The sequence below is a fragment of the Lytechinus pictus genome, chromosome 3, assembly GCF_037042905.1.
Source record: "Lytechinus pictus isolate F3 Inbred chromosome 3, Lp3.0, whole genome shotgun sequence".
Lineage (NCBI taxonomy): Eukaryota > Metazoa > Echinodermata > Echinoidea > Temnopleuroida > Toxopneustidae > Lytechinus > Lytechinus pictus.
Window position 1 is genome coordinate 41,483,796 of NC_087247.1, and position 20,704 is coordinate 41,504,499.

General features: G+C 36.8%; 1 protein-coding gene across 1 annotated transcript; it reads left to right on the top strand.

Annotated features, from left to right (window-relative positions):
• Positions 1-1,064: 1,064 nt before the first annotated feature.
• Positions 1,065-12,589, top strand: LOC129255604 (slit homolog 3 protein-like). Its single transcript, XM_064095976.1, has 4 exons — positions 1,065-3,933; positions 10,254-10,496; positions 11,801-11,903; positions 12,391-12,589. The coding sequence occupies exons 1-4, from the start codon at positions 1,065-1,067 to the stop codon at positions 12,587-12,589; spliced, it is 3,414 nt and encodes a 1,137-aa protein (XP_063952046.1).
• Positions 12,590-20,704: the final 8,115 nt, after the last annotated feature.

The window sequence follows — 20,704 nt, forward strand, 5'->3', positions numbered from 1 at the left end:
TGTCATCAGTTGTGCGTCATTACCCATTATTTATTTATCGAATATGCATGTGTATCTGGTAAGTTTTGGTGAAAAATAATGGAAGCCAGTTTAATTTATTAATGAAGGAGAAAGTGAAAGGAAGAGTGAGAGAGTGAGAGAGAAAGAGAGAGAGAGAGGGAGGAAAAGGATTGAAAAACCTCTTTGCATCCATTAAAAAAAAACTAAAATATTTAGATATAAAGATGAAATAAATCATTAAGTAGTATGCGTCAGCACCATCAACCACACACATTAAATTTGGTATCTTAAAGAGAACATGAAAACAGATTAAATATTTAAATACAAAATGAACTTAATATCATTCTGCTGCTGACAAATGATTTATCGTTGGTATTATCCATCCAGTGTTCATTTTGCCGTTTCATATCAAACTTTTGATAACACACCAGGGTGGATAATGGGATATGCTGAAAAGACCTATGTATTTTCATAAGAATGTATATCCGTCTGTCACGGTTAAAATGGAAGGGGTATTTTCTGAGGCATGAACAGAAGAAAGGAGGCAGGAGTTAACAGCTTTCTTCTTTCAGAAACTTAAATTAGAAATTTCTTCAAGTCAAAATCGTGTGTGTGTGGTGGATAATTATGTCACCAGTTGTATAATTTTGATATAACAACACTCTAAAGGTATTCTTTTTAAATCTCTGTTAATGAGACAATCCCTTTTTTTTCATGATAGTCTTGTGCTCCGTCGCATACAACTGCACTGTAGATAACAACCTTGAACAGAATGCTATCATTTTTGAAAGTGTTTCGCAGATCAATTCAACTGTGATCATATGAATAAAAATTGTTGCAGTTTATCTTATTTGCTATTAAGATTAAAACAAACTTACCTACCTATTCTAAACATCTTATAATTAGCCATGGCGAAATCGACGAGAATTCCAAGGAAAGTGAAATTTCAGGAAGACCATGTCTGTTTTTTATTCACTGCTGACGGGTTAGAGTTTCTCTTCTTTTTTACACTTATACTGACGGGACCAACCGGACATATTCTGTCTGCCTCTGCGAACAAGACGATGGAAACCTTTGAAGGATGTCCAAAACCATGTTCATGCGGTAAATATTACCCAATATTTTTCGTGGATTGTTCCTTGCAAGCGATTCAATCGCTATCAGAAATCACCTACCCCAGTGGAATCTATCGCCTTCACCTAAGCAACAACCTCATTCGCGCAGTACCTAGCGGTGCGTTCCACAGCTCACAGTTTCTTGCCTACCTTACTCTGTCCCATAACCTCATTGAAACTCTCGGAGAGGGTTGTTTCGATGGTACATATAACTTACGAGAATTATCTCTGTCTGTAAACAGACTAATCGACGTGAGCGAATTGCACAAGGTATCATGGGTGGACACACTTTTCATTTCTTTCAATTCCATCGAAAATTTCGTCCCCAAAGAACCAGATCCATTTATGCTCCCCAAGTCTCGGCTTAAACTGGACCGTAATAACCTGCATGCACTACGACATATCCCATATAGCATTTCCGACCTATCAGTATCCGGCAACCGATTAACTGTATTTGATGCACACGAGATGGAAAATGCAGCAATCTTAGAGATACTTAGTGTTTCAGATAATTTTCTGACATATATCCCGGATCTCCGAAATATGTCTCGCCTGCAATCGCTTGATCTTAGTGGAAACAGAATTCACACTCTACGTGCCAAACTACCGAGTACACTGGTCACCCTTCATCTGAAGCGTATGAAGCGATTGTCAGTCCTTAGCATATCATGCTTCAGGAAATCGCTATCCATTCGAATAAGCAGTAAAAGCTCAATACTGGGTTTAGATCAGTTGAAGGGTGTCTATTACCTACTTGTTGAAGAATCAAGCGTTTCAAACAAATTAAGTTTTCTTCATATGCCTAGATTAACACATTTGATCCTTAATTTATGTGGGCTCATGGGAGAGTTTGTTATCTCAACGACCCGAATGCCAGTCCTGCAACATCTAACATTATCTAATAATCACTTGACAAACATAGCTGTTTCCAGTATAGTTCATCGCGGAAATGATGTCAATGAGACACATCAGCCTATCCTACAAAATCTAGTACTAGATGGGAATCATCTCAGTAATGTATCGTTTATAAATTACCTCCCCGAACTGCATCTTTGCAATTTAGACAGTAATGATTTGAGACATATCTCCGTAAATGATTTTACTAATATTCTAAATCTGAGACATATTTCACTCCAGTATAATGCGATAGTCAGTCTCCAGGGATTCAGATCTCTACCTGTTCTTAAGGGCGTGTTTCTTAAAAATAACCGAATAAAAACAATACACCCTGAAACATTTTCAGGTTGTCCGCAACTCAGATATATTGATCTCTATGGAAACGAACTTGAATCATTTCTGATTCCATTTGATTTGGCCGCATCGATTAAATTCTTGTATCTTGGCAACAACAGTATCGCACATTTGGATGTAGATTCATTTTCTAGGGCGCATAAACTTCAGGAACTTTTCTTGGGAGATAACAGACTGCAAAATTTCAAACTACTACCTATTCCCACGCTGAGATTTCTAAACCTGTCAGGTAATCTCTTCACTAGAATCGAAAAGGTTAATCTAGAAAGCTTTTCAAACCTGAGTACATTAGACTTGAGTGAAAACCCAATAGAAATTGCAGTTAAAATTGAAACAAATCTACCGCCAATTCTGAACCTACGTTATTGCAAGTTAAGAACACTTTCGTTCCTGGGAAATTCATCATTTGAGGAAAAATCCAACGCTTTTAATTTTATCGACATCACAGGTAATTATATTTCTGACCTCTCGCAATTTGAAGGTACATCAAAAATGTATGGTTTACTAAGGTTTATAGCAGCCGATAACCAAATCCAAAAAGTTCCCTCGATGTTCTTTAACTTGACTTATTATGATTTGGCTGGAAATCATGTTGGTCCAAATTTGAATGAGTCGATCAATGGGTGTGAGAAATTGATCTTTCTGAGTTTGAAGGATAACATGATATTGTTCATATCTGCTGATTATTTTATATCATGTAAGAGTTTAGAGAAATTGGATCTAAGCTTGAACCCACTGAACAAAATTGGACATTCTATTTTAAGAAATGGAGAAGTCGGAATCACCTTCGATATTTCTGATTCTCGATTGACCCAAGAAGGGTTCAACAGAATAATCAAGGATAAAAAGATCAATAGACTGATCATCAACAATTTACCAATATTTGCCAAGGGTGCTAACGTTACAATCGTGATTCCCGAATTACGGATCCTCGACTTCGGATACAATCGTTTGATAACTTTACCAACGATTGCCTGCTGGAGGTTAATTGATCTGATCATTTGTCACAATGAACTACGAGAAATATCTGGAAGTGCATTCTCGTCTCTGGGCTTGCTAAAGAAGTTAGACGTAAGCTACAACAGATTACGTCAGATCACTTCAGACATGTTTTCCTACACACATCATTTGAATAAAATATTTTTAGCGAACAACCAAATATCCAAAATTTCCGAAGGAGCGTTTGATGCTCTAAATCATTTAGAGTCACTCATTATGTCTAACAATGATATCATCATGCTTAGTTTTAACAACCTTCCGCAATCATCCATGATAACACATTTCGACTTCAGTAACAACGCCTTTTGCTGTAGCTGCCAGTCATCGGCAGAATTTCGGCTGTGGCTGCTTGCGTCGGATGTCGACCCTGTCATCTGCCAAAGTCCCACCAGGTTCCAAGGAATAGATCTCACTACGATTCTCGAGAAAGAACTGTGTCCTCTCGTTGAATCTGATAAAGGAATACCAGTGGAGGAAGATGATGATGGAGAAGAAGAAGCAAGCGGCTTTGACTTATTCGATGACCTCTTCATGCCAGATATATTCCATCCGTCTGAAATGGATATCTGTGACGTATTGTCACGACCTGTAAATTCGACAAAGATGCCAAAATCTGTCTCATCAAATACATTGTACCATTATCCGCTCAAATATTTATATATCTATTCTTACATTCATGCATTTCATTCTTATTTGTTTATCTAAAATGTAAGCCGTTTAATAAAGCTAATCGCCAATCGACTTAACCAACAACTTAGACATAATTATTATGCAAAATAGTAGTCAGGTGCCTTGACAGAATTTACAAAAGCACAATTTTTTGCATGTGGGTCACATGTATCAAGAGCATCAATGTTAGAATTGGTTCCTAGAAATGAGTGACTGGCATCCTATTTTAATATACTATTTTATGCAAACTTTCTGCGAATAAATCTAAAAACCATTATAACTTACCGTAGAGAAAAAGTAAAGCCGAATTTACTGCATGTGGGTCATTCTTAGACGAATCTTCAAATGTGAATATGATACCATAAAATGTTTGATTCTATTAGATATGCTAATTTATGCATAATTATGTGCTAATTATATGCAAAAACACAGATTCCACCAAATCTCATGGTATATCATTTTAAAAGGGATAAATATTTTGCATACTTATCACCTTCGAATAGAGCATTAATTTTGAATAAAATTCAAAGAAGAGTCAGTGAGAATCAACATAAATTGTTAATTATGCAAATTATATCAAAAGTGTAGATGCAAAAACACACAAAATCGGTACATAATCTAACAAAAAGCCTTTTTAAATTGCTTATGCCTCATTTTTAGATAGAGTATTAATATAGTAGATAAGGTGCAAAAGAATGATGAATGGGGCCTTATTTAAAAAAAAATGCTTGTATATGCAATTTTTATGCAGGAAACACAAAAATCACCACATCTCAACGTTGCGATATAATAAGAACCCAATTTTGGCATCTAGGTCATTTCTATGACTGCAGATCTATTGAAAATGAAATGCTATTAAAAAACATAAAAAAGTAAATTGTTTTCAAACAAAATTCATGGGATAGTATATAAAAAGGACAATGTCTTTGCCAATTATTCACTATTGAGTAGAGCATTACGTTTGGATAGGATTGAATGAAAACGGTGACTGGGACTTAACTCTTGGTTTTAAAACTTTATAAAAATTACAGGCACATGTATATGTGAATCATGGAGTTGTATGAAAATAATGTCACATGTTTCAATAGCGCACATTGGACCAAGAATTTAATTTAACCTTTCTCTTAAACATCATCAACAAAGTATTTTTGTATCTGCTTCTACGTGATCATGGTATAGCGTGTAATTATGTATGACCCTTCCCATGAAAATAAAAAAGAAAAAACTTTGGTACCAGAAGTGATGGAGACCTCGTTGTGTCATTTATTCCATTTCTTCCATTGCAAGATATTACACTATACTTCATTGATATATGCTAATTATCTGCTCAATTATATAGATTAGCATATTTTGGCAAGAAATGTGATTTTTATTACATGTTCTGTGAAGAAAATTAATTGTTTGATCTAACAAAGATATAGAAAAATATTTTGCCCTTCTTCGTGCATTGTGATATCTCGTTATCCTACATGTGTACTGCCTTGTGAATTGCCACTTATTCACATAAATTAACATATTTATGCAACAAGTTACGATTTTCAATAGTATTTTCTTTTGGAGAAACAAAAGTATTTGATCAGATATAAAATGGGTATTGTTTACAGCATAATAGTTGTCAAAACCATTTGAATACTGATTTACATGTATGCATAGATTATTGCTCTTTTACGTATTTGCATGAATTAACATTCTTATGAATTTAACACGATATTGTGATGATTGTAGCGACTGCCGTTCGAATTCCTTCCAAAGATGCATTGGACAAACTATACGTAAATGCACGTTTTTAACAATGCCAACTTAACCTTGATTTTTAAGAAGTATTTTTGGAAACCGAAATGTTCAATATTAGCTATCAACCATTAAGAAGTATTTACTTTTGAAAAAAATAATATATCAATAAAAATTAGAATAAAGAGTGTATTTGATAGAAAACTTTTTTTAATAATATCATGAGCTTAAAACATTAGCATGGACTACAATGGGAATTTAAAGGGGTACTCCTGGCTAAAAATAATTTATCTAAATAAACAAAGTAGCATTCACTGAGCAAAACTCTGAAGATGTCATCTGATAACAAATAATGAAATTATTGAATTTAAAAGTATGGCACTATTTTTCTGAAAAACAGTTATAAGCACGCCGTCGTGAATATCATGCAATAGTTTGTGCATATAACTATCTTGTGAAAACTAAGCGAAACTTTAAAATGTCATGTTTTTCTTATTTTACATCCGATTTTGATGAAATTTTCAGCGTTATGCTTGTCTGATTTTCCTTTATTGGTTCATAACAACATTTTTCTGAGGTGGACTTAATCTTTAATATATTACACATCCCCTATCCAATTTTTATGCATAAAACAAATTTGTTGTTTGGGGACAAGCTCTATTATTTCCAGCACCCTTTTTTTTTTTGGGGGGGGGGCGTATCCCCATGTCCGACCATGATTGATACCTATGAAAATGCTGAAAGGGTAGAATTCACATGAAATAAACTAAATGAACTTAATTCCACGAAGTAATATGTAACATCACCATTGAATTTGAAAAAGAATAAACTCTTCACAATGCATTTACCATGTTAATGCTTAAAATTCGTTTACCATGTTTATGGTCATCATAAATAAGTACAGGATGTCAATTTATAAATTAAGTTTTAAACATATTATGGGCCACAACATAATCAGCAGCGGCGTAACAGGGGTCGGTGGCCAGGGGGGGGGGGCAAGAGCCAAAAATTTCCCGGTCATATCATGGAACAGGCAATGGCGTCATAAGGCAAACATTTTGAGGGGGCGATATGGCGTATCGGGCAAATATATATATATATATAAGCGAGCGAAGCGAGCGAGCAAATTTTTTTGGACATTTTTATTGCAAAAATCAAATTTTGTGATAGATTTTGACATAATGTTAAAAAGATGATATCATATTCACCCTCCTCTCTTTCCTTTTTTCTCTCTTTCTTGTACGCCACGGTGAACAGGATTTTTGTTATGATTGTGAGCATCAGGGCGAAGCTCTATATGCTCGAGGGGGCCGAGTATGGCGCTTCTGGCAAGAAGAAGCTTAATATAGGTCCCGAGCGAGCGAAGCGAGCGAGATAAAAAAACAAAACACCTTTTCATGAGAATCTAACATGAAGATAGATTTTAACGTGATATTCAGACAAATATAATACACTTTCCTTTCTTTCCTCATTTTTTTGTTTGGTTGTAGAACTTTTGGGGGCCATGGTCCAAACTCATCCATATAACAGTGCTTTATGGGTGGGGTCCAGGGCAGAGCCCCGGAACTTCTTGATATCAAAGCCATTTTAAACCTTACAGATGGCCACTTATTTTAATCAAATTGCGAGTATATTTATATAGCTTTAACACAACACATAAATTCAATGCAGTTGTGTATCGTAATCATCCAAATATTGTGAGGGGCACATCATAGCAAATGTGGAAAAATTTGTAAAAAGTCGCCAGCGAGCGAAGCGAGCCAGAAAAAAAAGGCCTGTTAAAATGAAATTTTAATTATGTGATAGATTTTCACATCATTATAGCAAATATCATGTCATTTGTTTGTTTTCATTCATCTCATTTCGCTGCCTCCTTTATTTTCTTTTATTTCCCCTTGGCTGTGGAACCACCCCCGGTACGCCAGTGCTTCAACGTAAAGTTTAATGCAGGAAGGGTCCATATAGGGGCCCGTTATAGAACCCATTAAAGGTTACAGATGAAGAGCCCCCACTGCACGGGGTCTTGACTTTTGGACAGAGCCTTTGGAGATTTAGCAAGTTTATGATAGACTTTCATACGACATTATGCTATATACCATCCATTTTTTCTTCCCGCTCGTTATCTCAATCCTCGGCAGCCCGGTAGTGTACGTTATCTTGTCCCTATTCTTTATTTTCCAATTTAGATTTTGGCTAATTCCATTCTGCCTTTATTTCCCGCTTTTGTTTGCCTTTTTGTCATCTTTAATTTATTTCCCTGTCTTACTAATCATGCTAATGTATTTGTATATCGGGGCGAATTGTTCTTTCTCACTTGTTCTTTTTTCCTTCCTTTTCCCATTATCTTTCCGTTTTCCCTTTTTTATGTTTTTTCTTTGTTTTCTTTTCCCTTTTCCTTTCCCTTTCCCCTTCCCCTTTTTTCTTTCCTTTCCTTTTCTTCCCCCCTTTTTTTTTTCTTTTTCCCGTTTTTTTATTTTCCCGGTGAGCTCCGCCAGGGGGGGGGGGGGCAGCTTGCCCCCCTGCCCCCCCCGCCTGTTACGTCACTGAACATAATTCAAATATACATCAAAATCGGTCGAAGAATTCAAATTTTCCAAAACTATTTCATTAACATCATGATAATCATTATTAATGACATCAGCTGCGATAGTAGACTTACAATATCGCTCCGTAAAATGACTTCCTGGTTAATGGTCATCTGTATAATCCTGTTTTTTAATCTTGGTCAAGACAATTAAAGTTATAGGTGTTATTGATTGTATTCTTATGTATTCTCATGAATTAACCAACAAACCACACCAAACGACAAAAAAAAAAGAAACAAGTGCGTACCACTAAACAAAACCAATTTCAAAATGCTTGGTACACATATTGCTTCGCAGTAAACCTACATTCAATACAAACGACCTTGCATGTATCTTGGGGAAAAGGTGAAGAGTCTTTAATGCCGCATTAATTTGTAAAGCAGAAAGTATCTTTGATGCGTAAGAGGACTGAAAAATATCTATATAAGGCGGTGTTCTTATCTTTCAATAGAAATGACTACCACTTAATATGATATATTTTTGTTGTTGTTTAAAAGGGACACATTCTATGATTAATATTTTTTTACGAAAATTTTCTTTACGTGCCTGATCGAGACTTATATATATAAAACATTTAATTGCATTGCTTTGTATTTTCTGTTTCTGTTATGGTAGCTACCGTAAGAACTCAGCAGGAGAGCTTTTCTGTCGGCTGTTTATTAAGAAAAGAAATTGATACAAAAAAGAAAATACGAGATAGTTAGGAATAAGCAAAGGAGCTTGCTGATTCCCGTGGGGATAATAGGCAGAGCAATTTTGTATAGGTAAAACAAAGATGTGCATCATGCGCTACACTAAGAATTCAATGCTTGTCTCAAACTTCTGCTGGACACTTGAAACTTATCCTGTGCAATCGGAATTTATTTAATCAGAATCTTCCACATTAAAATACTCGTTCAGATGGAATGGCTTTTCTGAGTTTATTAAAATGATACTTACTAAATATTTTACGCAAATTAATAGTTGTCCTCTTTGGACCTTCCTTTACTCAAATACCTTTATATCACAATGGTAAATTTTTATTAAACCGTTTTTTAGTCAGCATATAAAAAACATTTGTTTGACTATCTTAACTAGATTTTCCCCATGTTCCCTTTTTTCCCTTAGATATCTAGTTTGTTAGAAAAAATAGATAAAAGAAGATGAGAGGCAATGATGACATATCTTGTTTAAATGGTAGAAAATTATTCATTTTAGAACTATATACACTGTTCACACTGGATTTTGATTGAGATATTTTACACAAAATCAGACAGGAAAGGAGGGAAAGAAAAAAGAAAGAGGGGAGGAGAGAGAGAGAACGAGCGAGAAATATTGCATCGGAGGGGAGAGAGAGATTAAAAGAAAGTACCTTTGCCTGTTTCCATTTGTGTTTCATGATACCTTTCCCCGGGTATATGGAATATTATTGATGATTTTAAATAGGGTAATAAGTCTTCTTATCAATCAATATTAAAAACGTTATCTATTACACTCATACCATACAAAGTTCGCAACGCTCATTTCTACGTAGTTTTTCATTGAGTGCGGCTGATGGTATCTCGGAAGTCTTGAAGTAGGATGAGCGGATAGATCAAAATATTCGTGTTTCATCTCATCTCACAGTACATAAAAATGATGAGATATCTATTAATTTTTATTTTCCATTGTTTCCCACTAATCTGTGGAATTGAAATCGATCTGGAAGGGCTAATTAGTGACTACCAAGAAACATCAATAGTACCTTCAATCGACATTGCTAAACTCAAAATAGAAGAACTTGTCAATGATGGAAGAATCCACAACATATCCATCAATTACACTCGGTACAGCTTTTCTTGTTATGCCCAAAATCCTGTTGTCAGCCCATCCATTGCTGCTCATGCTTACCATACTCGCAAAGTTGCTGCGTTTATTGGACCAGGTTGTATCAAATCCATATTGGGCTTGGCCGACTTAGCATCAGCTTGGAACGTTCCTTTGATAACTGGTGGGGCACCCGGTTTCGATCTAGCAGACAAGGAACGGTACAGTACCCTTACAAGAACTTCGCTGTTGGTACAGCAATATGCCAACTGTTTCGAGGAGATCATGAACTTCTTCGGATGGAAAGTTTGCTCTTGGATACAGTTTGCCGAGTATGGTTACTGGGGAGCGATAACGGAGGGTATTGAAGAGTTGATGCCGAAACTGGTGAAAAACCATTTCTCATTCCATCGTTTTTTGCTGACAAATTTTCAACAATCGTGGATTGCTTTAGACAAAGCCATTGTAAATTCAAGAGGTAAGATTGTCATCTTTCAAAGATATCTAATTCTTAAAATGATTACATAGTTCACACTACTTCAGAGAACATTCTTTTATTTCCTTATTAATAGTGACGAAAAGAAATTGAGAGATTGCAGATCAGAGAATATCCCCGATAATTGTTATCAATTTTATCATCACATTGTCCGTTTGAAAAATGCCTTCATAAATTAATCGTAATGCAATGTTTCTTATCTCAGAGTTATCATTAAAATCCAATGAGTCTCCTTTTTCGTGCACCCAGCGATGAAATTGACAGTTTCTGGAAAAAAATATTTCGACTCCTAAATTTCCCCTTTATGCTCTCGATATGATGTTTGAAAGGGTAAATTGCCAATTGACTATTGCCAACTCGTCCACTCAAACGGTAAAAATATTGGGTAAAATTTTTACCACCACGAGGATAATTTTGTGTCCAACCAATTTGGGGCAGTATTTTACCCAATGCGGAAAGCATATTGTCCCGTAAGGTTAAAAAATAAGCAGCAATTACGTTAGAATGGGCAAAATTTTCATCACACTGGATAAAAAACAATGCCCCAAAGAAATGCCCAATGTTGGTTAGAAGATATAGTAGTCTGGATAGACAACTTCCCGTAGAGGGTATTGACATAATTAATAATTAATTAATTAGTAATTAGGTGTTTGTTTATATTAATGAGGTCAAAAGCGAAGAGTCGTGGGGAGTAACAAAATTGTTTTTTAAATTATGTTTGACAAAGCGGTCAAGTTGTACATGAAGGTTTTTTTTAATGTTTGGAGAGTAGGGATTAATGGTGGGACAATAGAATTAGGGTAGTGTGTTGGTCAAGTTCACTCTTCTTTTGGATACAGGCAGATGTTTGCCAAGCAGCTCATCTTTGTGGGGTCTTGGATGCCGGCAGGTGTTTGCCAAGTAGCCTCATCTTTGTTAAGTTTTGGATAAAGCTAAAGCCAAGTAGTTTTCAAGACATCTGCAAGAAGCCATATTGTAATTGGATAATTATGAATTAACGGTTACCTCGTGAAACACTTGGTTAAGGTGACCATAGGGATGCATCTTTGATTAGTGGCCCTCGATGGTCATAAAGTTATAGAGTGGTATAAGATTATTGGTTACACAGTGAACATAATTTCAGGGGGTCGCTTACAATTTAACATTCTTGTTTCCATGGTTTCATGCAGGATTGCTGTCACCCAATCGGTGCGTCTCATTCCACCACTTTGCCACCATTTTGGCGTTGCAGCGTCTACGGCGAAACATCAGCATCGTCATGATCGTGGAGTTGTGGGGGGTAATAAGAGAGTTTAGCTGGAATCCACTTCATTCCCACATATTATTCCAGCAGTGTGGCGTTGCGGCGTCTAACGGCGTCATGGGGTTGCGGTATAGGAGGATCACAATTTACCATTTGGCAATGAGTTCGATGAAGTTTGGTCATTAATGATGTTAAATGTCGGTCCCAATTATAAATCATAATTTCTCATAGATACATGTCTGTAAACATTTATGACACACACACACTCTAACAGAAACACACACTCTCTATTTATCGGATAGTGGGGGTTAACACTTCTTCCAATTGTTTGTCGCATGCATGACCCTGCATGCCCCTCCGTTTATAACATTAATTATTATTTTAATTCAAGTATGAAACAAGATATTAACAAGCAATGTATATTTCAAATCTGTAGGTATCAGAAAGTACATTCATATATTACATTTGGTCACTCTCTTGGAACTTCGACCACTATTCTTACTTCTTGCGACATAGCTTGTATCTTGAAGAAGATGACACCAATCTTGACATTCTATCTGATATCAAAGAAAGAGTAGAGAATGGAATGGATATTCGGAAAGCAATTCAACGCGTGTTGGCCAGACACGGAACAAAGTTTGATTTCCTATTTCAATACCAGGAAGAAGAGGAGGATGAAGAAGAGATGGGAGGGACTGAAGAAAGCGACAACTAGTGCACATAATTATACAGAACAAACTTTGGAGATTGTAGAAAGCTGTACATGTATCATGATCATGATGAAATGACTTTTTTTTTCCATGCTGATAAGTTCCAAGAGAGTGACCAAATGTAATATATGAATGTACTTTCTGATACCTACAGATTTGCATAAGATGTGTTTTTTCCTTCTCCTGTGATTTGTTGTTGGATAAATTGATGCGATTAAACGCCTTCTATCGACAAAAATAAAAATTGAATTCATGACTTTGCCGTTAGATGCGCCGTAGCGCCACCTTACACCGCAGGAACATTGCCGTAGCGCCGTCAAAACCGAGCAATGTACGCCGCACTGAAGTGCTTTCAATCATGTCACCTCTACCATGTCTACGAATGTAGACCTATATACAGCGCGTCCCCAAACGTCCCCAGACATAGCCGGGCTGAAGTTATTCCAAAATGTTGCAGTACTCTCAAACAAGCACGGGAGTAGAAAGCTTATATCATAATCTAACTTTTATAAAAATATCATTGGTCTCGTTCCAACGGTTTTGAATACACACCCTGTTACGCAACAGTGGTGCATTTCAGACCATTCCAAGTTTGCAATAATTTTCTTCTTTTTTTCTTAATTCAGACGTATATCAGAGGGACATTTTTGGGGGACGCGCTGTATGAAATTTACAGATTTAACGATGCGATCGAGCGCCTAGGAGATATTCTAAACTTCTCTGAAAGTAGTTTCCAAACAAATTTATTCTAAAATGATATAGCAACGTTCTCTATCGGCCACATTATCCAAATAATAAATGCAATAGTTCATCAATTACGAAACATCTGTTGGCAGCAATACAATACTTTCAATGAAATAGATTTTCTGACATCTATTTCATGAAGTGTCATAGTTAATTCATACCCTCTGTCAACATTGTGATAATCTTGCTGTTATTGGCACTTCATGAAAATATGTTTCCTCAAGGATTTTGAAAATAAACGGAAAAGGGGCATAAATGCATGTAGCCGGGCGCAGCTGCTGCAATCATGACACTTGAAAATGGCGTCGCACTGAGGTTTTGTGTTTATAATAATAATAATGATAATGATAATACAAATAACTTTCCTTAAACACAAGAGTGAAAGTTGTTTGTTGTTTTATTCAATCAAATCCTTGCAAACATAAACTTTGACGATTTGATCTGATTTATTGCCCTCTGTAAATATATTTCCCATAAAAATTAGATATTCTGAACTTCGATCTCGGGAAATACAAAATTGAATAAAAAAGTATTCCAAATGATAAAGTGCCCCGAGTCTATCGACAACATTGATACATACATTACTGCTCTTCGAATTGACACTCGATCTGAATAATTATGTTTTCTCGAGGTTGAAGATTTTGAAAATAAACGGAGGGGCATGCAGGGTCATGAATGCGACAAACAATTGGAAGAAGTGTTAACCCCCACTATCCGATAAATAGAGAGTGTGTGTTTCTGTTAGAGTGTGTGTGTGTGATAAATTTTTACAGACATGTATCTATGAGAAATTATGATTTATAATTGGGACCGACATTTAACATCATTAATCACCAAACTTCATCGAACTCATTGCCAAATGGTAAATTGTGATCCTCCTATACCGCAACCCCATGACGCCGTTTTTAGACGCCGCAACGCCACACTGCTGGAATAATATGAGGGAATGAAGTGGATTCCAGAAAATAAACGGAGGGGCATGCAGGGTCATGAATGCGACAAACAATTGGAAGAAGTGTTAACCCCCACTATCCGATAAATAGAGAGTGTGTGTTTCTGTTAGAGTGTGTGTGTGTGATAAATTTTTACAGACATGTATCTATGAGAAATTATGATTTATAATTGGGACCGACATTTAACATCATTAATCACCAAACTTCATCGAACTCATTGCCAAATGGTAAATTGTGATCCTCCTATACCGCAACCCCATGACGCCGTTTTTAGACGCCGCAACGCCACACTGCTGGAATAATATGAGGGAATGAAGTGGATTCCAGCTAAACTCTCTTATACCCCCACAACTCCACGATCATGACGATGCTGATGTTTCGCCGTATAGACGCTGCAACGCCAAAATGGTGGCAAAATGGTGGAATGAGACGCACCGATTGGGTGACAGCTATCCTGTATGAAACCATGGAAACAAGAATGTTAAATTGTAAGCGACCCCCTGTAATTATGTTCACTGTGTAACCAATAATCCTATACCACTCAATAACTTCATGACCATCGAGGGCCACTAATCAAAGATGCTTCCCTATGGTCACCTTAACCAAGTGTTTCACGAGGTCACCGTTAATTCATAATTATCCAATTATTACAATATGGCTTCTTGCAGATGTCTTGAAAACTACTTGGCTTTAGCTTTATCCAAAACTTAACAAAGATGAGGCTACTTGGAAAACACCTGCCGGCATCCAAGACCCCACAAAGATGAGCTGCTTGGCAAACATCTACCTGCATCCAAAATCTGCATCCATAACCCCCACACAGATGAGCTGCTTGGCAAACATCTGCCTGTATCCAAAATCCCCACAAAGAAGAGTGAACTTGACCAACACACTACCCTAATTCTATTGTCCCACCATTAATCCCTACTCTCCAAACATAAAAAAAAACCTCCATGTCCAACTTGACCGCTTTGTCAAACATAATTTAAAAAATAATTTTGTTACTCCCCACGGCTCTTCGCTTTTGACCTCATTAATATCAACAAATACCTAATTAATAATTAATTAATAATTAATTAATTATTAATTATGTCAATACCCTCTACCGGAAGTTGTCTATCCAGACTACTATATCTTCTTTGGTTCGACACATAATTACCCTCATGGAGCACTTTTACCCAATATTTTTTAGAGTGCACCACATGGTCTACCTTCATTTAGTCTAATGCCATAATACGTCCATCAGCATTTCGTCTAACAACCATTATTTTGGTCCAATCATCACTTGGTCTAATCACCAATTCGTTTATGACTATTTCGTATCGTAACGAGTTGGTCTAATATCGATTTTATTTTCATTAATTTCGCCCAATTAACACTTGTGCCCGGTTGACACTTGCACGCATTGTGGTGCCAACCGAGCTTTAGTCTTATTAGAAAAAAAATGGTATACGGACTAAATGGCTGTTGGACCAACTGGTTATTAGACGAAATGATGAGTGGACAAAATTGCAATCATACCATGTGGATAGTGAATGAACTGACGGTAGACCAAAATTAGTAGACGAGTTGGTATTTGGAGGAATTTGCATTGGACCAATTGAAAATAAATCGTTTGAAGAGAGTGAGCTATAAACTATGAAGATAAACTTTGTGGTCATTGTAGACATGGGCACAGATGTGGATCGTTAACTTTTTAAGGAAAGCTATCTGCTTATAGATTTTCCCCAACATTTTTGGTAGTTAGGGTAGCACAAACATCAACAACTAATTTTTTTTGTAAAATAAGGTTAGAAGCTAATCATTATAAAAACTTGTTCAGTATGGAAGTCAGCATGACGAATAGACTGCCGTCTTCAATTCTCTCATTGAAAATGTCAAATGGAAGATTTTATCGCTTCTTAAATTTTTTCATGCCCGTTTTATTCATTTAACAGAAACCGGCAAGCGACATGTTGACAGTGATATTCGAACATACTGTTGTCCCTTTAGACTAGTTGTTGAAATTAATGATCGCTCAAGCCTACCTGCCTACCTGCCGTTGGTTTATTTACAATTCGTCTAATATCAATTAGTACAATTGTCAACTCGTCTACTATCATATGGTCTACCATCAGTTTTTCAACTTACCACATGGTATACTTTCATTTAGTCTAATGCCATTCCATCTAATAATCATTTGGTCCAATAGACATTTAGTTCATATACCATTTGGTCTAATTGGACTAAGTGTTGATTGTGCAAAATGAATGAAGATGAAATGACCAACTGGTCATGAAACGAAATGGTCATAGACGAAATGGTGATTAGACGAAGTGATGATTTGACCAAACATTTTTATAATACATAGCACGCTTTTCACCTTGATTAGGTGATGAAGGCACTTCAAAGCAGAAAAACAAACACTATTTACATTTAATACATGTAAATACATGAACAATAAGTCAATGTCTATCAAAAAGCACTCTTAAACAGGTATGTTTTCAGGTTGCCCTTCAATGTGGTCACTGAAGTCTGGGTTTTCAAACTCTGTGGAAGAGAATTCCACAGGTTAGGCCCTGCATGAGCAAAGGCCCGTTCCCCGCATGATTTCTTAGCAACTGGAATTTGTAAGAGATTAGATGATGAGGATCGCAAATTTCTTGAGGGTTGGTAATTATGCCTCAAAGATTTATTGTAACTGGGGGAAGTTCCATCGACTATAATGAAAAATCAAAAGAAGGATTTTAAAGACTATGCGTTCCTTCAGGGGCAACCAGTGAAGAGTTTTTAATATAGGGGTGATGTGGCTGCGCATGCTATAGATATAGTTACAATGCGCGCAGCTGAATTTTGCAACCTTTTGCAATTTCCCAAGTTGAGAATCTGGTAAGTTGTAAAGGAGGCTATTACCAAAATCGAATCGTGAAGAAATGAGTGAATGTACCAGTTTCTCTGTTGCTGAATGAGTGAGATATTTTCTTATGACGCCTCTATTGCGCAATTGATAACGAACTGATCTGCAAATGCTTGTAATCTGGTTGGACATGGACATGTGAGAATAAAAAATAACTCCAAGATTGCGACATGAATTTGACAAGGGGATGTCATTGCCTGAGATAGAAATGGAATCAATATTGAATTTGTTAAGTTGAAACTTTGAGCTAAAAACTAAAAACTCATATTTACTATGGTTTAAAAGTAACGAGTTTGACTTCAACCAAGTGGCAATGTCCATTATGCATCTTTCAAGATTACACAGGCAATGACAGAGCTTGTGTGACACTAGTTTGATTGGGTAAAAATGATACAAAAATCTGAATATCATCAGCATAATTATGATAGTGAACAAAGTGACGTTCAAAAATATCTCGAAGCCCTGTCAAATAAATGGAAAACAAAGTGGGCCCTCCAACAGAGCCCTGGTGAACGCCGCAGACCAGTGGCCTAGATGAAAAGGGAACACCATCTAGGAGGACTGACTGTGAATGGAATGAGAGATAAGATTTCAGCCATTGTAGGGCCTTGCCCTGATCACCTTGACTAGTCAGAGTGTTAATACGTAAGGTGTGGTCTATGGTGTCAAACGCAGCCGACAGATCTAGGAGTACCATTGCTGTGACAGATCCACTGTCTATTTTCTGTAAGATAAAACTAGAAACATTTGTGAGGAGTGTCTCGACACTGTGATGAGGTCGGTAGGCAGACTGAAACGGGTCAAATAAATCATGTTCTAACAAATAATCTATGAGTCTTGTAAAGACAATCCTTTCAAGAATCTTGAACAAAAAAGGAAGATTACTAACTGGTCGGAAATTTTTTGAGTGATTCACAATCTACAGATTTTTTTTCAATAAAATGCGAATAAGGGCCTTTTTCAAAGCTAATGGGACAGTGAACTCATCTATGCTTTTGTTTACAATATCAGAAATTATTGGATCGAAAGGAGAGGCACAATCCTTATTGGTTATTGGACCAAATGGTTGTTAGACGAAATGTTGATGGACGGAATGGCATTGAGCTAAATGAAAGTAGACCATGTGGTGAGCATGATGAGTGGACGAGTTGGCAGTATACGAATTGGAAATTTACCCCTGCCGTTTTGGGCAATTATAGAGCCTTTGCAATACAGATCTGTACGATTTCAAGGTTTCCCTGTCAAAACGTGAGCCTTTCTGTATTTCTTACGGCGGCCGGAAGATTTTTGGCATGACTGAAGTAGGTATAAGCTAGACCTTTTTCCACAGCATCACTGTAAAATCTAGCTTATTGGAAGTTAGGAATACAAAAAATGTAAAAGGATGAGAATGTGGAGCATCACAAGACCACTAATACCCCTTTCATAAACCTATCCTCCAATTAGCCGCCTAATAGTAATGCGGATAATTCAATAAAAATTGCGTTCACAAACTCCGAAAATTATCCGCATTATTTTTACGAGCGCCCGTCCTGAAAAAGGCGGATAATCGTCATGACAACTGGACACGCCCCCTCCGATGCGGTTGTGTTGGGAAAGGGTGACCTTGTGACACCATGGCAATTATCCGCATTATTTGGAAATACGTTCATAAACTCAAAATCTTGTCCCGATGCTGCTATTATGCGGATAATTGCAGCATCAAAATAATGCGGATAACACTGGTCCTCCTCCGATTTTACGACCAAATTATGCTGCTATTAGCCGCATAATTGGGTTTATGAAAGGGGTATAAAATATACAAATCATATTTGGGAATTTTGAGAAAAAAATAGACTCTTCTTAAATTGAGAGATCCACACTACGGATTTATGGGACTAGAAATTTGAATACGTAATATTCTTATCCTCATTTTTAACAACACATCATTTCGTTAGTTAAACACACGTTACCGCAACCCATATTACTGTCTTCAGATTTCCGTAATATCAAGAACTCAAATTTATTTGTCCACGATATAGCTGATGCACTGAAACCTTTTGTTTCCGAAGAAACTGGTACATTTAATTCTACTTCAAATAATTTCTATTACTTTGAATATAAAACCTCGGTTACTGTTCGGAGTACAAGTCGAAAAATTAATGTCAACAAACACACCTTACTTTTCATAGTCTTATAAAACCAAGAAATAACATTTCCGATTTTGATATTACTGTTGATCTATTTGATGGCCAAAATAAATTGCAAGAAGAAATGCACTTATAAAAAAAATCTTCATTCTTAAATCGTATCCATCTTGTAGCTATTAAAAACAATCCTCAACAAAGAGAACTAGAGTCAAGTTTTTACAGTCCTGTATTGTTCTTGAATAATATTTATACCTACATATGCTTCGCTTTCTGTGTAAATAGCTGCGTATATTCACAGCAAAATCCCAGATATAATAGTATTCACCCTGTGCTGCAATTCAATTGTGTAGGGAAATAACCACCCCAACCCCCCCCCCCCAAAAAAAATGAAGAGGCAGAACATGACGTAGGGGAAAAAATGTAGTTGCAAGCGAACGATATTCTTTATTATTAACCGTATCAGACATTTGAGCAGGGCAACTTTTATACATTATTGCCTGCTAATGACTGTGATCAAAATGGTTGGTCAATAAGTTTTCAATTGTTTATCCACGGACCCAATTTATTGGCCGCTCAGGAAAGTCAATGAGAAAATGAGTGGAAACGTAGCGGGCAATTAAAGGCAGAGCCAACATCCGGGAATTCTACGCGTTTTTCGTACGCGTTCTTGAACCGCGCAGTGCTATACGTCACAATTACCGTGTTTACACTTAATCGGCATTTGGTTCTGAACCAATTGCCGATGCAGAATCGGCATTTGGATTGCGTTTACACGTTGTTACAGCTCGCGGTTCAGAACCGCGAGCCGATGCAAAAACCTAAAATGATACGCATACCTACAATATACGTCATAATAAAGACAACGCTGGATCAGTGCGCTTACAATTACGTCACAATGGTAAAGTAATTGAAATGCGCACAAATTGCCGGTGCAGAATCGGCTTTCTGTTTACACGTAGTAAAAAAGCCAATTCTGCATCGGCTCGCGGTTCAGAACCTATTACTTTGGTGGTGCAAATTGCCGGTTCTGAACCGCGAGCCGATTCAAGTTGCTCGCGTTTACACGCTATGAAAAAGCCGATGCTGAATCGGCTCGCGGTTCAGAACCGCGAGCCGATTCAAATGCCGATTAAGTGTAAACACGGTATCAGTTAATCAAGGTGAGACAACGCTGGATACTGCATCCCCAGGCCAGGGACGCGTCATTTCAATTACGTCACAATGGTAAAGTTCAGAGGCCCAGTCTGCTCAACATGACAAAATAGATTCCCATTCTTAAACTCTAAAATGTCTAAATTTTTACGATTTTTGCTCTAGATGTCTGATTTGGTTAATAATAGCAATATTGACTGGTCTGGGGGCGAAAGGACATATATCGCCCTCACTAAATTGATATCA

Coding starts and splice junctions, on each gene's coding strand:
- LOC129255604 (XM_064095976.1), top strand. CDS start 1,065: ATGGAAACCTTTGAAGGATGTCCAAAACCATGTTCATGCGGTAAATAT. Junction 3,934..10,253: donor TCCGTCTGAAATGGATATCT/GTGACGTATTGT, acceptor TTATTGGACCAG/GTTGTATCAAATCCATATTG. Junction 10,497..11,800: donor CTGGGGAGCGATAACGGAGG/GTATTGAAGAGT, acceptor GGTTTCATGCAG/GATTGCTGTCACCCAATCGG.